Source organism: Nelumbo nucifera, chromosome 6 (assembly GCF_055504915.1).
Source record: "Nelumbo nucifera cultivar China Antique chromosome 6, China Antique-T2T, whole genome shotgun sequence".
Lineage (NCBI taxonomy): Eukaryota > Viridiplantae > Streptophyta > Magnoliopsida > Proteales > Nelumbonaceae > Nelumbo > Nelumbo nucifera.
The window spans coordinates 23416040-23434778 of NC_142654.1; the positions used below are offsets into that span (position 1 = coordinate 23416040).

At 37.0% G+C, this 18739-nt stretch overlaps 2 protein-coding genes across 2 annotated transcripts; one reads left to right on the plus strand and one right to left on the minus strand.

Annotated features, from left to right (window-relative positions):
* Positions 1-1203: 1203 nt before the first annotated feature.
* On the plus strand, positions 1204-11865 carry LOC104612691 (5'-3' exonuclease family protein). The gene is made up of 8 exons (XM_010280221.3): positions 1204-1561; positions 1665-1841; positions 3334-3504; positions 3966-4147; positions 4284-4527; positions 4709-4844; positions 9922-10394; positions 11328-11865. Exons 1-8 carry the CDS (start codon positions 1367-1369, stop codon positions 11589-11591), a joined length of 1842 nt encoding a protein of 613 aa, XP_010278523.1. The 5' UTR covers positions 1204-1366; the 3' UTR covers positions 11592-11865.
* Positions 11866-11985: 120 nt separating this feature from the next.
* On the minus strand, positions 11986-13488 carry CBF4 (C-repeat-binding factor 4). The gene has a single exon (XM_010280222.3). It carries the CDS (start codon positions 13375-13377, stop codon positions 12691-12693), a length of 687 nt encoding a protein of 228 aa, XP_010278524.1. The 5' UTR covers positions 13378-13488; the 3' UTR covers positions 11986-12690.
* Between the last annotated feature and the right edge of the window lie 5251 nt (positions 13489-18739).

The window sequence follows — 18739 nt, forward strand, 5'->3', positions numbered from 1 at the left end:
GATCGAGATGGCCCAGGCCTAGATCTATGAGATGCCCCGGGCCCATATGCACATTATAGCAGGAGCCAATGTAGGGGTCTCGTCGACATACAGGTCTTGACACATAGCATCGGTCGGATGCATCCTGATCACCACACTGCCACCACTTGCTCTCAACTATTCCTCCTCTTAGTTAACTTTGATCGTAAAAAGGGACTCCTACTAGTCCCACTAGGGGTGAACATTATTCGGTTAAAACCGAATTATTGAATTGAAAATTTTGGTTTCATTTTTTCGGTTCGATTTTTGGGTAATTCGGTTTTTAACAATTTTGGTTTTTGGTTTCGATTTTCAGATTTAGAAATTCAGTTAACCGGAAAAAACTGAATTAACAAAAATTCATTATATAATATATAATATGCTATATATTTATATATTAATATCTTATACATAATGTATTATAATGAAATTAAATTTCATAATATATATATTATATGTTATAATATACAATATTATATATATAATAACTAAATTCAGTTTTTAACCAAAATAACCGAAAACTAAACAAAAAATTTTGGTTCGGTTATTTCGGTTTTATTGAAAATCTATTTTCGATTTTGGTTTTAAAAACTTCAGTTTATTCAATTTGATTTATAACCGAATAAATCTAATGCTCACCCTACCTCCTATATTAAGATAAACACATACTGAAACTCAAACTCTAAGTCTTCTCTCTTGCTTGATCCAACCCTCAGAGCCCTCTGCTAATTTGACCGTTGAAGCCCTTACCCATGGGATAACTCCCGAGGCCTCTGACATCTTCTTTCCTGGACCCGTTGCCCTAAGCTCTATATCTGGTAGCAACATATATTATATTTATAATTGAAGTTGGTCTTAATATTGTATTTTCACTAAATTGTCATATGTTCAAGTTTTATATAAGTAATTTTCAATTTATTTTGTTCATAAAATATATTATTAAAGTCATTTTTAATTCATTTTGTTAATAATATATAATATATAATATTTTGGTTATTTTTAGTCTAATTTATTTATACTATTTAATATTCGATTATAATCCGAATTCCATTCGAACCCGATATCCGAATGCTAACAAATCAAATTCGGATATGCCTATATCCGATTTGATCCGATCCGTTTGCAGCAATACCGGTCCACGGGTCTACAACCAAATCCAAAATACAGAAGTACAAAACCTGTATCCGTTAAAACCCAAACCCTCTCTAGTCCATCCTCCGTTCACCATTCTGCAATCTCCACTGCTTCGGCCTCTTCGTCGTATATTAGTAATAATGTGAAAGGATCAAAGACACATATCTTCTCTATCGGAGAATCGCCATTGTTTGCTCGGCGTACTTCGTCGAATATGGGCGTTGGAGGGAACTTCTGGGATCTGCTAAAACCCTACGCGCGCAACGAAGGTTTCGATTTCCTCCGAAACAAAAGAGTAGCAGTCGACCTCTCCTTCTGGATTGTTCAACACGAAACCGCCATTAAGGGGAATGCAAGAAATCCCCATCTCAGACTCACATTCTTTAGAACCATCAATCTCTTCTCCAAGGTTTCAAACTTTTGTCATATTTCCCCTCTTTCAACTTCGTTCATAATTTTATCTTATTTGACTGCAAGAAAAAGAATAACCTAAAATTGAAACAAAATTGTAGCTTGGAGCATTTCCAGTCTTTGTGGTCGACGGAGTTCCGTCTCCATTGAAGTCACGGGCGAGGATTGAGCGCTTCATTCGCTCTTCTGGCATCGATTTACCGAGCAGACTGAAGGCGGAAGATGGTGTCTCCGTCGAAAGGAATCGTTCTTTTACGAAATGTGTTAGAGAGTGTGTGGTAAGCTAATTTTTAGTTGTACTCTACTGCTACTCTTCTGGATGCTTTGGTATGCCATTGATATGCTGTTTGTTCCTACTCAATTGACTGTTCTTTTCAATCATCGTTTTTTCCTTTTCACTTGTTTTACCCCCTTCCATCTCAGTTATTTTTTTTCAATAGAAAATTGAAAGAAATCTTTTTGACTATTAAGAAGTTCATATTTTGAATGATTTCTTAGCTTCCAAGGCCACCACTAACGAAGGTTCTCGTTTCTCCGTCGTTTTACTTTTTGTTGTTTGTAGTCTATATTTTTCATGCAGTCTTCCAATTTTCTATGTCATCACCATGGGCCTTATGGCTGTGTTAATACTTAATATGGTTCACCAAGACAGACATTAAAAGAGAAATTGTCATAGCTGAAATGACTATGTACCAATTTGTAGAAGTTGTTGACTGAACCATATCTTGATACGTACCCATACAAAACTGAATGATCAGTATAATTTGCTGGTTCACAAGTCACAAAAAGCATAGTGGCTTGCAAACAGTATGTACAAACAGATATGGAGTTGACAAGGGCTTGGACACAGTCAAAAAGAATTACCTAAACATGGAAACAATTGCAAGAGTGTAATTGTACTTCCCAGGTACAGGTATGAATCTAATATATGTAGGATCTAGAAATGCAGTTCCTTCATGTCCTGAACTCTCAGGATATAATCCGTCCTGAAGTGGGAAAAAGAATATCATTCTGGAATTATAGTGTTTTTTACCTTTCATGGGGCCACATAATGCAGGGTAGCCCATCCCCCATACCGATAACCCCCCAACTCTGGTGACAGTGGGATTTGATCCCAAGTCTCTGCCGAACCAGTGAGAGAACTTACCAACTGAGCTACCATCAGTTGGTTATAGAACCTGAAGATCTTGAATATGCTTACCTAAATTACTTTATAACTTAATCTTGGATATATTAACTAACTAAAAGAGAACTATTAACTAGTTATAACTAATGACCTGAAAATTTAAGAACTCAAAATTTCAAGCTCAACTATTTTTTTATTAGTAATTTTCTAGCTCAACATAATTATTGTTTTCAGCAAGTTCTGACATTTTGTTTTCTGCCACCTAATGCTGGGTATGTACCCTGTGGCTTCTTCCAGTCAAGTACTTCTAACTTCAACATTCCAATATGGACATAAATATGTCACATACTGATGTGGCAGCAATTTTGAATGCTTTATTTGTTCTTCTAAACAAGGCAATGATCATATGCTATTTGTTATTTTTTTCCTGAACCTTTTCTTATTATTATGCCTCCATTTTACATGTTCGATATTTTTTAGTGTTTGTGAAGGGCATAATATCATTTTGAGCAGGCTAAAATTCCTTTCTAACAGTTAACAATTTATTTCCATTTGTTTTGATTAGGGTATACTAGTTCCATTATTTTTCCTTCTATAGTAATTTTTGAATATTTAGTCTCATTTTCTACTAGTGTTGGTGACAGGAGCTGCTTGAACTCCTAGGGATGCCAGTGCTAGAAGCAAAATCTGAAGCTGAAGGACTTTGTGCCCAACTAAATGATGAAGGCCATGTTGATGCCTGTATCACAGCTGACAGTGATGCCTTCCTTTTTGGGGCCAAATGTGTTGTAAAATGTCTCCGGCTAAACTCTAAAGTAAGCTTCACCATTTTTCAACTTTTGTTCTCATGGTTTTTGTTAGTTGTTTGTTTTGTAATGTGCCTTCAAAGCAATGCTTTAAAATGACCTGGAAGTGGAACTGCTTTTCCCTCTAGGTGATGGTGAGTGTCTCTACCCTCAGGTCATTTGGGTCAACCAGTGACATCATAAATCTTATAATAAAAATATTAAATATAAAATATAGATAAAATTGCAAAAAAATACAGTAACCTGCAAATACGGAAACCAGTGACATCCTTTTGGTATTATTGTTTCTTTGATACTGTGTCCTTTTGTTTTATTTTATTCAGTTCCATCTCTTCTTTGTGTACCATTTGTTTAACATGAACCACCTTTTTACATTGTCTCGCTTTGTTTCGTGATGACGTTTACAGACTGAATTACATTACAATTGGTTTTTCACCTCCCAGCAAGCATGAGCGTCACATTTTATGCAGGAACCTTTTGAATGCTACAACATTTCAGATATTGAAGCCGGTCTCGGGCTGAAGAGGAAGCATTTGATAGCCATCTCTCTTTTGGTTGGGAATGACCATGACTTGAATGGTGTGCCAGGGATTGGAGTTGATACAGCTCTTCGTTTTGTTCAAATGTTTTCTGAAGATGAGGTTTTGAATAGGTTTGTTTTCTTGGATGGACTCATGGACCATGTTTAGTATTTTGTTTAATGTTCTTTGGCTGGTGATACTAGTGAAGTAGTGAGCTTGATTATTTTGGGCTGCTGAATACTAACCATCCTTTTGTATCTAGTACAGGCTGCAGGAAGTAGGTAATGGGGAAACATTATTGTTTCAGGGCGGTATTGAATCTGTGGGTTGTATACCTAATTCTGTTGAAAACTCAATAAAGACAAAATCCCTTCATTGTTCCTGCTGTGGACATCCAGGCACCAAGAGAGGTCATCTGAAGGTAGCTTGCAATTATTGCAGTGTTAATAGTAATGAGAATTGCATACAGAAGATGGTTGGCTTCAAATGTGAATGCTCTTCCTGTGATAGTGTAAGTCCTTGTTTGATCTTAACCTTTGTTCATCGTTCCCCAGATTTTAGTATTGTATGTTAATCCCCTGGGATTTTGCATATTTAATTTGTTCATGTAGTTGCAACTCACTAGACATGCAGGCAGATTTAAGTTATTCATCACCTACCTCTAAAGGAATTTTGTGGGCTTTGGGTGGCAGGATCGGAAAAGTAAGGAACAGAAGAAGCACGAAAATTGGCAAATCAAAGTTTGCCAAAAAATTGCCATGGAGCAGAGCTTTCCAAATAATGAGATCATTGAACTGTATTTAAGCCACAACCACGGGAATTTGTTTGGTATGTCCTTGATTGAATAACATGATCATGTCATAAGTACTAAGTGATTCTCATTGATGTTTCTTGGGTCTATAGCTCTATAAATGCATTGCAATTTATTTTTCTGGTATAGAGAGAGGATTAGTCAGCATTAATAAGGTGAAATGGTTTATTGAATTTTGATGTAAATTCTTTTTCTTTTTCCTGAAAAGTAAATTTTAACTCTTATTCTAAGCAGCATGGTCTCCAGGGTCCTGACAGTAAGAATATCATATTTTAAAGTTGGTTCAGACTCTCCTACCAGCCACATGCTGGGTGAGAAATGGCATAACATGATGATAACTCCCCAATGCTGTGTCTGGATGGTTCATCAAAGGTTGACTCTCTAATTAGATGATGAAAATTTTTGCATGAGAATTCTCCTATCAATTTGATTTTTCAAGTAGCAAAAGATGGTGGATAAATCAGGCAAGAGAAGTGCATGCATATTGAAGCACCATACTTTGGCATTTTTAGTTAGAGGTGCAACTTTGTTGGTCCTAATTTGGGCTTTTGCGTAGGTTTCACTGGGACTATTGACTGCAGGCTGGCCCTGAACATGAAAACTGAAAACTTGTGCCTGATCTTAGGTCAAGTTGAAATTTTGTTGAGGCCTATGGTAGCCTTACCCAACCTGATTTCCATGATTGAGTCTGATGAAAGTATGAAACCTAAGTCCAGTCTGAGTCCTTATATGTATATAAAACACACCATAACTTGTATGATAAACCTGTATATGAACACATGCTCTCTCTCTCTCTCTCTCCATGTATGCATATTTTACTATTGTTTCTTAAAGGTGATTATATTAGATAAACCTACTGTTTTTTTTTTCTCTTTTCTCTTACACCTAAAGCCCGAAACCAAGCTAATCCAACCAGGTCCAAGCCTTGCCAGGCTTGCATTTAAGTTTAGGCTGGGTTGGGCTAGATCTGGCAAGGCTGGCTTGTCCTTGGTTGAGGGTCTAAACTTGTTGTTTTGGATCTTGTTGCATATATATGAAGATGTCAAGAATCAGAAAATTCTATATACTAGTGTGGAGACAAGTTACTAATAACTGCAGTAATAGGGCTTCATTCTGTTAAAATGGTCTAAAAACCTAAGAGCCATAAGAAAGTAACTATATCACTTTGAATATTTTAACAAAAAAAAAGAGGATTTTAGAACCGAGCTCACATTGTCTGTCCCCTAGGGACAGTAAATTTTCTGTCCTGCCCAATGGTTTTTGAACACGTTACACTCCCCTACATGATTTTGAAACTGACGGAGATTTGTTCTAACGGCAGTATGGATGCCAAGTTTTATCAAATTTGTTTAACCCGAGCCAACCCCTTCTTTCTATATCTCACTATTCTCTTCCCCTCCTCCCTCCCTACCGAGCTCCTTCACCCTCACTGACATCATTCTGCTATACTGTCGTCAGAGACAGAGAAGCAACTAAGCTGTTGGGATCGCCGCCCAACCCGCCCTCTCTCTCTCTCTCTCTCTCTCTCTCCTCTCTCTCTCTCAGTCTCGTTCTCATTACTCTGTTTGCCACTCCATTTCTGTCGCTGGCGATCACACTCACTGTTGTGTTGTAGTTTTCACAGGTCAGACCTGTTGGAAGAAGATTCTACCACTTTCCAATGGAAGGATAACCAGAAACATTAATGGAAAGGCTCTCCTCAAGGTAAGAGTAGACAATCGCCATGTAAAGAAAGATAAGAGAAGGATAATGATCCTCATCATCTTGCTGTTTTCGGGTAGCTCGATCTGTCTTTGTTAACTTGCTACTGATAGCTGTAACTACCCTGTTTGCTTTCTTAGCTTACTGCAACAAACCAAAATCGATTAAACCAAAAAGAAATATTGTAGAAGTAAATCCATCCTCTTTTACTTAGCAAGACCTCCAAGAAACTATAAGTGATTTCAGCGAAGATCTGGGAAGGGATTCTTTTGGAACTGTTTATAAAGGAGTCGATGTTGCAGTAAAGAAGTTAGAGTAATTCAAGAGTGCGGGCAAGAGTTCAGAACAGAAGTAGGTGTTATTGGACAGACCCACCACAAGAATCTAGTCTGATTGATGGGGTATTGCAATGAGAACAACATCAACTTCTTGTAATTCATGAGCAATGGTGCTTTAGCAAGCTTCCTTTTCCGAACTCCAAAGCCTGATTGGAACCAACGCACCCATATTGTGTTGGAGTTGCAAGAGGACTCCTGTATTTGCATGAAGAGTGCAGAACCCAAATTATCCATTGTGAAAATATACTTCTTGATGTTTTACACCAAAGATTGGCAAAGCTTCTTATGAATAACCAGAGTCGAACTCATAGAGCTATTAGGGAAACCAAAAGGTATGTTGCACCCGAGTGGTTCAGGAGTATGGCAATCACTACGAAGGTTGATGTATATAGCTCTGAGGTCTTGTTGCTCGAGATCATCTGTTGTAGGAAGAACATTCCAACAGAAACTGACGAGAATGACAATGGAGAAATTCTTACAGATTTGGCTTACAACTGCTACTGTCAAAGCAGGTTAGATATCTACTGGAGAGATTCCTGAGGGTTGCATTTTGGTGCATTCAAGAAGAGCCATCACTAAGGCTCACGATGAGGAAGGTCACACAGATGCTAGGAGTTATTAGAGTTCCTGTGCTTACATGCCCTTCTCCCTTTTGCTTGGTTTTTGAAAGCTAAAGTGGTCCTCTGTTTCTGTGACCAAATAGCCAATTTTTATCGAAATCTAAACTTTGTTTCTTTACCACTGTGTTATTATGACAATTAAATAATCAACATGGCTCTTGATTATTGATTGGCTCAGCGATACAACAATTCTTAAATCAGCCAAAGGCGAAGAGTTTAAACCAGAATAATCCTAAATACAGAGTATGTCTTCAGTCTGTAAATGGGGTTTTTGCTTCTTTTCCCTTGCTTTAGTTTATCCCACTTATCTCAAACAACTGGAAAGACAGTTACTGATATGGTCCTGATCAGTGTAGGGGCGGTGGAGGTTTCGGCTGTGTGGGGGCGGTTCGGTGTTGTGTAAGGGCGGTGGGCAGAGAGAAGAGAGAGGGAATGGGAAAAGATAAAAAGAGAAGGATGGAGCGGGTTAATTGAATTTGATTGTTTTTTGGAGTCCAGACAGTCATTAAGTCTGGACTCTATCAATTTGGAATGTAAGAGGGAGGAGAGTGGCGTGTTCGATTGCTATTGGATGGAACAGAAAAATTTCTGTTCCTATGGGGCAGACGATGTGAACTCGTTGGAACCTCATTTCTGTGAGAAAATGAGGCTCATGGTTCTTATTTGCCTCATTTCATGGGGGGGGGCAGATTGTATGACTTCTCTAGGAGGATCTGAAGACTATTGTTTATGATAAGAATTAACCTACAAGACTTTTTCTTATTAACTGACACCTCTTTCCTCATAGCTTTTGCCTTTCAGAGAGTTTCTTTCAAGGGGTGATGGGGATTGTAATCAGTCCCTTTATGCATCTTTAGGAAGTTAAGGCAACCAGTCATAAATGTCAGTTGCATAGTTATGTTAATTATTTTTCAATTAATTTATGAACAACAATGGTATTTTGTTCATTTTATATTTTCTGTGGGGCCTGACCATTGTCAAATGTCTGTCAAATCTTTGTTAAGGCCTGTATAAAGTTTTGCTAGAGTTGGATTAATGGTTAGGAGTTACTAGTATTTATTTTTTTTATTATTTTTATTTTTCATATTTCAATGAACAATGCTGCCAACCCTACAGATAACCCTATACTGCATTATCTATTACACAATTTGATAAAGGAAGTTATTGAAGCTTTTGCTTACCCTTGGTTGTGTGATGCAACAACAAACCCTGTAGGGATTCTAGGGCCCCATCTCCTTTCCTCTCTTATTCTTTCTGGATTTTCCATATCAACTTTTGAAAAGCATTCAACAGCCTTGGAATGTCAATCAATTTATTCAAGGGGGATTGATGAACTTGTCTTTAGTAAATTTCTAATTTCACCTATGCAAAATGTTAGTTTCTTGTTATTTTCCTTGGAGACAGAAGTCTCTCCTAGAAATCATAAGATTCACAGCATCCAGAAGTCCTAATTTCTAATGAGGATATCCCCTCCTAACCTAGCTCCTCCCCTTAATTTTCACCCCCTCCCACATACAGAAACTCATATCAAGTGGTTTAGAAAACCTACTATTTCTCCTGTTCTTGAAATTTCTTACATTTGTTAGAAAACCCTTTTTTCTTCTCCTAAGCACATCTCTTGAACCTCAAATCATCATGCATAACCCTTTCCAAACTTGCATTAATCTCCCCAACCCATAACCTTAGCTTATAAACCAACCCTCTTCTCAATTCTTTTTTTCAGGAATTTACTTACTACAGTGGTTCACCAATACCAGACTACCTGTTTGACGAAATTGCCTAGCCAGCCTTACATCTGCATCACGGAATGTTACATTTAGGCTCTTTTTGGTTCCTGTGAAAACATGTGAGAAAGGGAAAGATGTGCACCTTGGAAATTCAGGCATGCTTTTAGGGAAATTGATATCATTGCAAAACAATTAAATTCAAATTTCAGCTGGGTGAGAAGATCTGCAACTGGGGCTACTGATGCTCTAGCTAAACAAATTTGGTTTGGGCAAAACTGTAATTCTAGGCTGGAATTGTCCATCAATTGTACTGAATTTTATTTAATCTAATGAATTTCTTTTGCTGATCGGGGGGGGGGGGGAGTTGTGCAAAATAAATTTCATAAGATGTCTCAAGTGACTTTCCCACGATTATACTTCCACTATTTTTTTAGTAACCAAACACAGCCTTAGTTCCTTGGGAAAAATATGCTTGCAAAGTGGCAATCAGTTTATCCCCATAGGGATTTTTTAAGTAAGAACCATTTCAAACCCAAAGACTTGATGCAAGCTGACTAAGAAAAAATTTGTATTTTTTCTATGTTGCATACTCTCTGTGTGTGTGTGGTCTTCTTTCTGTGCCGAAAATGGTCCTTGTTGTGGGAAAACCTGAATATTGAAACACTAGCTGATTTTCAATTGCTAACATGTTGTGTTCTTTCTGTGCAGAAAATGGTCCTTTGTTGTGGGAAAACCCAAATATTGAAACACTAGTTGATTTCTTATGTTATCATCAGCAGTGGGACCCATCTTACATACGGCAAAAGATGCTCCCAATGTTGTCCACCATATTCTTAAGAGAGATGGCTTCAAATCCAACCAGAGATGCACTGTTATATGGACAATATGAGTTCAATTCTATTCAGCGTGTGAAGGTGAGATGTGGTCACCCCTTTTATGTGGTCAAGTGGAAGAAAGCTGCTCATGATATGGGGAGTGCCATGCATATGATTCCAACCAAACAGGTGGATTTACAGCAGGGAGAGTCAGATGTAGTGGCTGAATCTAGTGATCTACTGGATGAGCCTGATGTCCCTCAGATTCTTGTCATCGATGAATGCTGGTTTCTGTTGACAGATGAAAATATTGAGCTGGTTCGAGCAGCATTTCCTAGAAAGGTTGAAGCATTTTTGAAGGAAAAAGTAAGTTATACTTCTATCATGTTCTTCCAATTGTGTCATTCTGGCTCTGTTACAGAGATTGGTCATATTCTAATTGATTCCCTACTGTATTTGTGATGAATAAAATAAACTTGAAAGCTGAGTTTGGAAATCAGTAACCTGGAATAACTTGTCTTGACCAGTGAATCTCTTGCCGACCTTGATGTGGCAGGTCATGATTTCTTTATCAAAAAGTAAAATAAAAGCACATAATAGGATATCAAAACATAGCTCTTGACTGTGGCTGAACCTAATTAAATTGGTATTAAGGCCGAATTGCATTAATAATGGGCTATGAGAACACAAACTGTTCTAGATGATTGAACCAGCAGTGCTGATTAGTAAGAAAAAATGTACAATTGACTGCAAAGTCTGTATTAGCCTAGCCAAGTATCCATGATCCAAAATTTCGCCTACAGGACCATTCTAACCATTTCTTGTATGATATTTTTCCTCGTCGTTTATAAAAGTCTGCCTTTTCTAGTGTTCACAATATTATTATTACCTAAATCAAATAGAATTGTCAGACAAAAACGGGCTTTGGCTGTGAATGTATATGCCAAATTTGCAACAGTGTTTTAATTGAAGACTTGCACCATCTCAGATGGTTATTTTTATGTAATATTGTTGTCCTAATCCTATTAGTTTGCTAGGGCTTCTATTGTGGCATGCTGTCATCTGGCTTCTGAAAATGATGGGAAGAACTAATGAAAGCTTTCCTTCTGTTTTAGTTTTATTCAATGTCATCATTGGTCTTACATTTTTGGCTAGAATACTCCATGTATTTGAAATGCTCTTATTATGGAGTAGGAATTTGGAAATATTGAAGGCCAATATTGCTATAACTGTATGTTTCTGTTTGTTGAGGAGTTCGTACTGCTAAACCATTCTTTTGTTTCTGTCATAACTCTCTAGGAAATGAAAGAACTGAAATCACGAAGAAAGAAGTCTGCTTCGAGTTTTGTTGGAACTCAAAGGTCAGAATCTCCAAAATCAAGTGGCATCCAGCTGAGTATTACCGAGTTTTACCGTTCAACAAAATTACCAGATCAGGCGAAGCAGGCAGGAGATTCAACTGAGAACTCCGAGAAGCAATCAGAAGGGATTTCTAAAGCTAGGAGAAAGGGCTCTAGTCCAAACTTATCCAAGTCTGTCAGGCGGCGTCTTCTTTTTGATTAGGGCCATTGTTGATTGTTGTTATCCCTGAATCCATTACTTCTGTTTTCACTTATCTCAATGTAATGCGATGTTTCCCTTTTTTGTTATTGCGTTTGCCCCCATGTATGTTAAAGATGTAAATTGTATCTGTTTTCAGTCTACAATCAAGTTCTGCTTTGAGCAAAATCAAGTGAGCAGGGATGATTTGTAATTAAGAGAAATTGCGAGGGTGGAGGAGGAGATTGCCACTCTTTGTTTATAATATATGCCCTTGTTCTTTTTTCTTTTGCTGAAACCAGAGCTTTTTTTTTTGGCTCAGTGCAGGTTTCTCATTTATAAATTGCTTCTGCATTTTAGTTGGAGCAGTTACTCCATCCCGTTTTGTTTTATAGCCTAATTAAGCGAAGATGATGCTGGTCAAAAGAATTCTGTTCTCTATCCATCTGATTCTATGCGACATAAATCAAAGCAGTGGGCTCTGAAAGACTTTAGATGAAGACAGCTCTAACCTAAACGAGCAAATCTAGTGGGATTCCATTCTATAACAATTATTTCTGAGCATGAGCAGCTACTCCCCAACGACCAACTGTTCCGGTCCAGACTTGAAAAGAGTCCAAGGTTTGGCCATACTACCAAAATACCAAGTTCAGACACTTGAGCGGTCTCCAGGTTTCTTCTTTCGGGTAAACAGCTCTACCTGTTTCCAAGCTCGATGCAGTAGAAAGCATCCATCGACCATAGAAGCCGAAGCGAAGTTGCCTGCCACTGAACATTGAACATGACCACATATCTTAATTCCTAGTATTTGATATTTCGTTTTCGCATAGTAATCGATACTTTGAACCTTCAAAATTTTGTTTTCAGCTTCCCTACTTTGAACCTTTGACTCGAACTCGAATTTGAGAGCAACAGACATCGTAATTGAGGCAAAATTTTACAAAGAAATTGCACTGTATACATAGATATTTGCATCCTACATTCCTACCAAGCAAAGCAAAAGCAAGCCCAATCCCTTTTCCATTTCTGTCCCCTGTCAGAAAAAAAATAGAAGGGGGCCCACCACTATCCCACTTTATATATAAAATTATAAAGCAGACTCTTCTGTTTGCTACTGGCGCAATCATATTGAGTAACTCCATAGAGACACGTCAGCATCACTTTCCACGTCATCCCAACCTTGTAAACAGTGAGGCGGGGAGAGTAGCAACCCTTCTGCCATGTTGGTAAGCAATCCCGGCATCCCGAAAATTGCTTCCTCGTCCATGTACAACACGTTTTCCGACGACGTCGCCGTTGCATTCTCCGGCTTCACATCATCAGCGGACGACATCGCATCCGACTCCTGAGGCCGGAACGCCTCCGCAGCCTCCGCTGCCGCCTTCTGAATGTCCTTGGGGTCGGCGGAGACGGGAACGGGCAAACGCCACGCGGAATCAGCGAAGTTGAGACAAGCGGACCGCCCCCTGAGAGCCAATGCAGCGACGTCATGAGCCCTGGCAGCCATTTCCGCAGTGGGGAACGTTCCCAGCCATATCCGCGACTTCTTGTTGGGCTCCCTGACCTCGCACACCCACTTATTGGAGTTCCTTCTCCTGACGCCCCTGTAAACCGGGTGCCGAGTCTCCCGGAACTTCTTCCGACCGGCGCGCTTCTTGGGGTGGCTGGAAGCCAGCATGACCTCCTCGTCTGAGTGAGCAGCTCGACGACTAAAGGAGTCCGACATCGAGGAAGAAGAATCCGGCACGTTGAACGAGTAAGAATTTGATAGGAAAGAGTATTGATCAGAGAATCGGTGAAAGATATCCATATAAGTTGAGTTGAGCTTTTCTCTGCTTCTGGTTTAGTTGACTAAAACTTGGACTGAGGTGAGAAGTGGAAGAGATTTGACTGATATATCGAAATTGCCACAAAAGGAATGAGAAGGGGGATTTGTTTATATGGGAGGGGGGAGGGACGATGCGCAAAGGACACGAACACGGAATCTTCGGAGGCGCCAGGCTGTCTGGAGTTTGGATTTTGGGGATGACTTGTAAACAGCTGCCCGGGCCCAGCCCAGCCCAGCCATTTGAAAATTGAAACTTGAACAGTTTTTCTACACGTGTCCTCTTTTCCTTAGTACGACTTTCTTATTCTTTGCTTCTGGAATTGACGTTGAGTTGAGCCCTTTTAGTGGCAGCTTTGACTCGTGCAGCTGCAAAAGGAGACCAAATCCTCGGCGATTAATTATAAAGGAAAAAATCTATGATGCGGAAAGTATATGGTATGGAAGTCTTGTGTTGTGGATAAGGAGGGACGTGCGCGTCTTGCTCGTGTACTTGAATCCACGGCTGCTGCAAACGGATCGGATCGAATCCGATATAGGAATATCCAAATTTTAATCATTTTATTCGAATTCGAATCTTATCTTATCCATCCTATGAATATTGGATTCCAATCGGATATTCACTAGTATTAATAAAATTTATTAAGAATGATTAAAATATTTATATTATTATTTAAATGAATTAAATTTATCTTTAATATTGCATTCTTTAACTAAATGAATCCAAAATAACTTGTTTGAAACTTATAACTATGATAATTTAACAAAATTATAGCATTATTGATACATACAACATAAATTTTCGACTATGACATAGAAAAGATACCATATATAAATCCAATTTGATCCGTTTGCAGACCCACTGGTGGGACCATTTAGCATGGTTCCTCATGATCATGATCTTCTTGTCTGTTCGGGATTAAGGGTGTCAATGGACTGGTTTTGGGTTGGATTCTGTTCAAATCAAAATCAATTTGGATGGATTGGATGAACCAATAAGACATTGAATTTAGATAGATTGGACAGACCAATATGACATATTGGATTGGATCTGGTTCGATCATAGTGGATTTATAATGGATTGAGCCAATATCTGATCCATTAATAAAAGATAAGAACATAGATGTCAATGGACCAGGTTTGAGTTGGAACCAATTTAAATTAACACGAATTTAAACAAATTAGACAGTCTCTAGACCGGTCCAAAATGGTCCAAAATATTCATTGGACCAAATTAGACCAAGTCCATTTGTAATGAACTCACATTGGAGTGAATCAGATTGTACCAAATCCAGTCCAATTGACACCCCTATTCGGGACTCAAAAGAATCTCTTCAAGCTGGAAAAATAGAAAATCGTTTATTTATTGAAAAAAAGTAAGAAGTTGGGACAGCTATAATTGCCAGTACAAGTTAAAGGGTCACCACCTGTATGGTTGATTTGGATTGTGGGATTGACATTTTACGTTCTAATCTAAGTTGGTCCCCTATGTCATAGATGGGCCTAGATTGGTTAAATAAAATAATTCCTTAATAATAGGTGGGGCTGAGTGGGAACTGGGAAGGCTAAAGTTTTTGTTTTTGAGATTTGGATTGTAAAAGGTAAAATTTAGGACTGCAAATGGATTGGGTTTAATCTGATGTGAATTTAAAAATGATTCATTTAAGTAGAATTTGAATATTTGTTTAATCATAATCTAATCGAATTCGAATATTATTATCTGATTCGATCTTCTTGGATCCAATCTGATCCAATTACATATGTATATCATCTTTTTAGTATTAAAATTCTTTAGAATTAAGTAGGAATCGAGACTGGATATACTTATATTTTTTGCCTTATGTTTAATTTTATATAGGTTTATTAATATCGGATTCATTATATAGATTTATGCCTATTTGAATTCAGTTAATTGGTTTTCAGCCCTCTATTATTGAGCCAAAAAGTGTTTTGAGCATTTGATAAGAATTGCTTAAAGACATTATGATCTAAAAGCCAAAATATTTTAAAGCCCCAAAACACAAAGTTTATTTTGGACTTTAAAAGCAGAAATCCACAAATTTATCCAAATGCAACCTTAATTATTTTGTTATTGATATATAACATGAAGGATATTTCTATTTTATTTGAAGATATATTATAGGGAACTGTACTTATAATCAATGTTCAAAGTATCAAAATGTGTTATATGATATGAAAGATGGGTAATAATTATAGTGTAATGGGGGTTAACTAATATTAAAATAATATTATCGATTATCAAATATATTGATACTTTGAACCTTGCTTAAAATATTAGTAACTTATAATGTTAGTTTATACATATTAACAATTAGTTAGAAATTATCAACTTATCCACAAGTCACTTTGAAGAAAAAATTAAAAGATAAGTGGGGTAGAGAGTTTGGTGGTGGAGATGATAGCCTGATAGGAAAGCTAAGGATGGGTGGTAGGTAAGAGTGATGAATTAAAATAAAGAAATGATGGTGGGGACAAAGGCAAAGACAAAGGTGGAAGTTGAGGTGAGCGAATCAACTGTGTAGAGAGAAGTTATGGTTGAGAAAGATGGTGGGGTGGTGTGGGGGGATGGGGGGGGGGGGGTGTGAAGGGAAGGGCAAGCAAAGAAGATGATGGTACTAATCTTGGTATCTCATTATTTTTGATGCTTGAGATTGATAGAAATTAATCGAGTGGTGGCTCAATTGATTTGTTAGTTGGGTAGTCCCAACGGAGATGTGGATTTGAGTCCTGCTACCTGTTACCAGTTACCCTAGAGAGTTATTACTGTGTTGGATTAAAATACCAAAAAAGAACAAGATTGATAGAAGTTCTTTCATGGTTTTAGGGGAAATGCCGAAATGGTGAGGGGAAGCAATGGAGATAATGGATAAATTTGAGGTTCGGAATATCAGGTGTATCGTATCGTATTTTTTAGGTTTTGATACATTTATTTAAAGGTGTTTTTAAGAAACCTTTTTTTAATAATTAAAATACATAAAATTGGCTAGGCCAACCTGAAATTTTGAGGAAAAAAATGCAAGGTTTCAAGTATTTATTCATCCCTTCTTGTGTATAGGGTGTATTGATATTTTGAACCTTGGGTAAATTAGTAGTAGAATGATAGTTGAACATAGTTCGAAGTATGATACACCGGATAAGGTGTTTCAAGTGAATCATATACCATCTTTTTAATTTTTGGTTTTATAGGTTCATAGGGGGCTAGAATACTATTATTTAACATTTAAAAAATCATAATTCTCAGAAGCCTCAATAAGCGGAAATTGGCTTCTATCAAGGCAAATCTGTGCCCACACCGTTCTAACAGCCTTTTCCAGCCTCGCATTGGGAATATCTCCCCATGAAATAAAGTATACAAGTACAGAGATATTCTCAATACAAGGCAGTAAAAGCTACTTGAATGGGCTTTGCCATGATAGAAGCCGACCTCCAATAAGCGTTTCAATAACTTTCCAAAACCATAAGATTTGCTTGATAAGATGAAGAATTTCATATAGATACTTTGAATCTTATACGCTGTGTTTGGTTGCAGTGCAATTTTATTTGCATTAATACAAATGCATGAGATGCATGAAAAAAATACAAATTTTCATTTAATTTTATTTTGGGTTTTACTTTATAATGTTTCATGTCTTAATTTACTTCATTTGTACTGCAATCAAACAAAATAAACTAAAGTTAGAAATACAAATAGATCAGAATTTATATTCAAATCATTCGCACTACCATAATTTTGCATCAATATAAATTTATTTACGTTGCAACCAAACACAGAAAAATAGAAAGAAAAATCAGAGATGGTGGTGATGTGCATTAATTGAAATATTGGCACATCACTTGGATGGTTGACATTAATTCACTTAGAATTTTTGGAAACCTTTGTGCATTATTTGAATGGCTAAGATCAGTTGAAATCTTGGTATAGTACCTTGATGGTAGAGATTGATTGATCGATCTTGATCTTAATAGATCATGTGTTGTAGGTGTCTCTCTGTCTAGAGAGGGGGAGGAAAGTTTTTATTTTTATTGTTTTTTAACTAAAAATAGTATTTTACATGTTCATATATTACGTTTACCATGATCATATTTTTATATTATAAAATATATTAAGAAAGCATTTCTAAAAACACCTATATTTTTAAAATCCACATTATTCATGTATTAACAAGGATTTAAAAACCAACCTAGAAATAGAAATAGAACCACTTTGGTATATCAGCCGGTTAATATTTAATAAAACAATAATTAATTAAATATAAAATTGACACAAAAACCATTCTTCGGATCGAACACTTTAAGTAGTTTAGTTATATGAGTTAGCAGTTTGTTGTCTGAGTCAGTGGTTTCTTTTTTTTTGAAAATTTTGGGTTAGGTGCAAATTTAAGCAATCGATTCTTGAATTGCACGGTTCAACCATCTGGGTCAATAATGATTCGAAAAGCAACTTGGGCTGGACTTGCCTAAAATTATATTTTCATGGCTTTGGGCTCAGGCCTTTGGACCTCTCCTGTTCAAATTTTGATAAAGTAGAATTCGAATCCACTCAAGTTACACCCTTAATTTGTCAATTTTTTCATGGACCCAAACTTTAAACCCAAGACCGTTGTAATTGAACTGTAAGCCTATTTTTTAAACGAACCGGTAACTGATTTAAAAAAAAAATGTGAATCAAGCATATATATATATTATAAATAAATATATAATAACATAGAAATACATATAATATATTATATATATATATATATATATATATATATATATATATGATTAATTGGTGATTAGTTATATTGGTTAATCGAACCAAACCGATCGATTCGGTTAAATTTCCTTGATTTGGTTCAGTTGTTCGGGTTTTCATGAGTATGTAAGTGGAATTATTTAAGAGGCGAAATATAACACGCGTATACTAAACCATGAATAAAAAGTGAAGAATGTTGAATAATTAAATCTAGAATCTACTGGAAACAGCTTGCATAGAGATGAATCGCTGCGAGGAAAAGGATTGACTGATAATTGACAGCTGCCGGAACCGTCGAAGAAAGTGGTGGTGGTGGAGAGAGGAGAAGATAAGGTCAGAGTTAAGACGATGAGAATAAGGACAAGAAATGGCTTTTTGGGAGTTGGAGGGAGGTGACTCGATCTCTCACACTCACAAATCACAATTCAGAAAGAGTCGGTTAATTATAGTTAATATATATATATATATATATATATATATATATATATATATATATATATAAAGCACCCCCTTTGACCGTGACAATTACTTAATTGGGAGTTAGTACCGCTGATTTCAGTTGCAACGCGGATCCGCGTTTTTCTTCGTTCT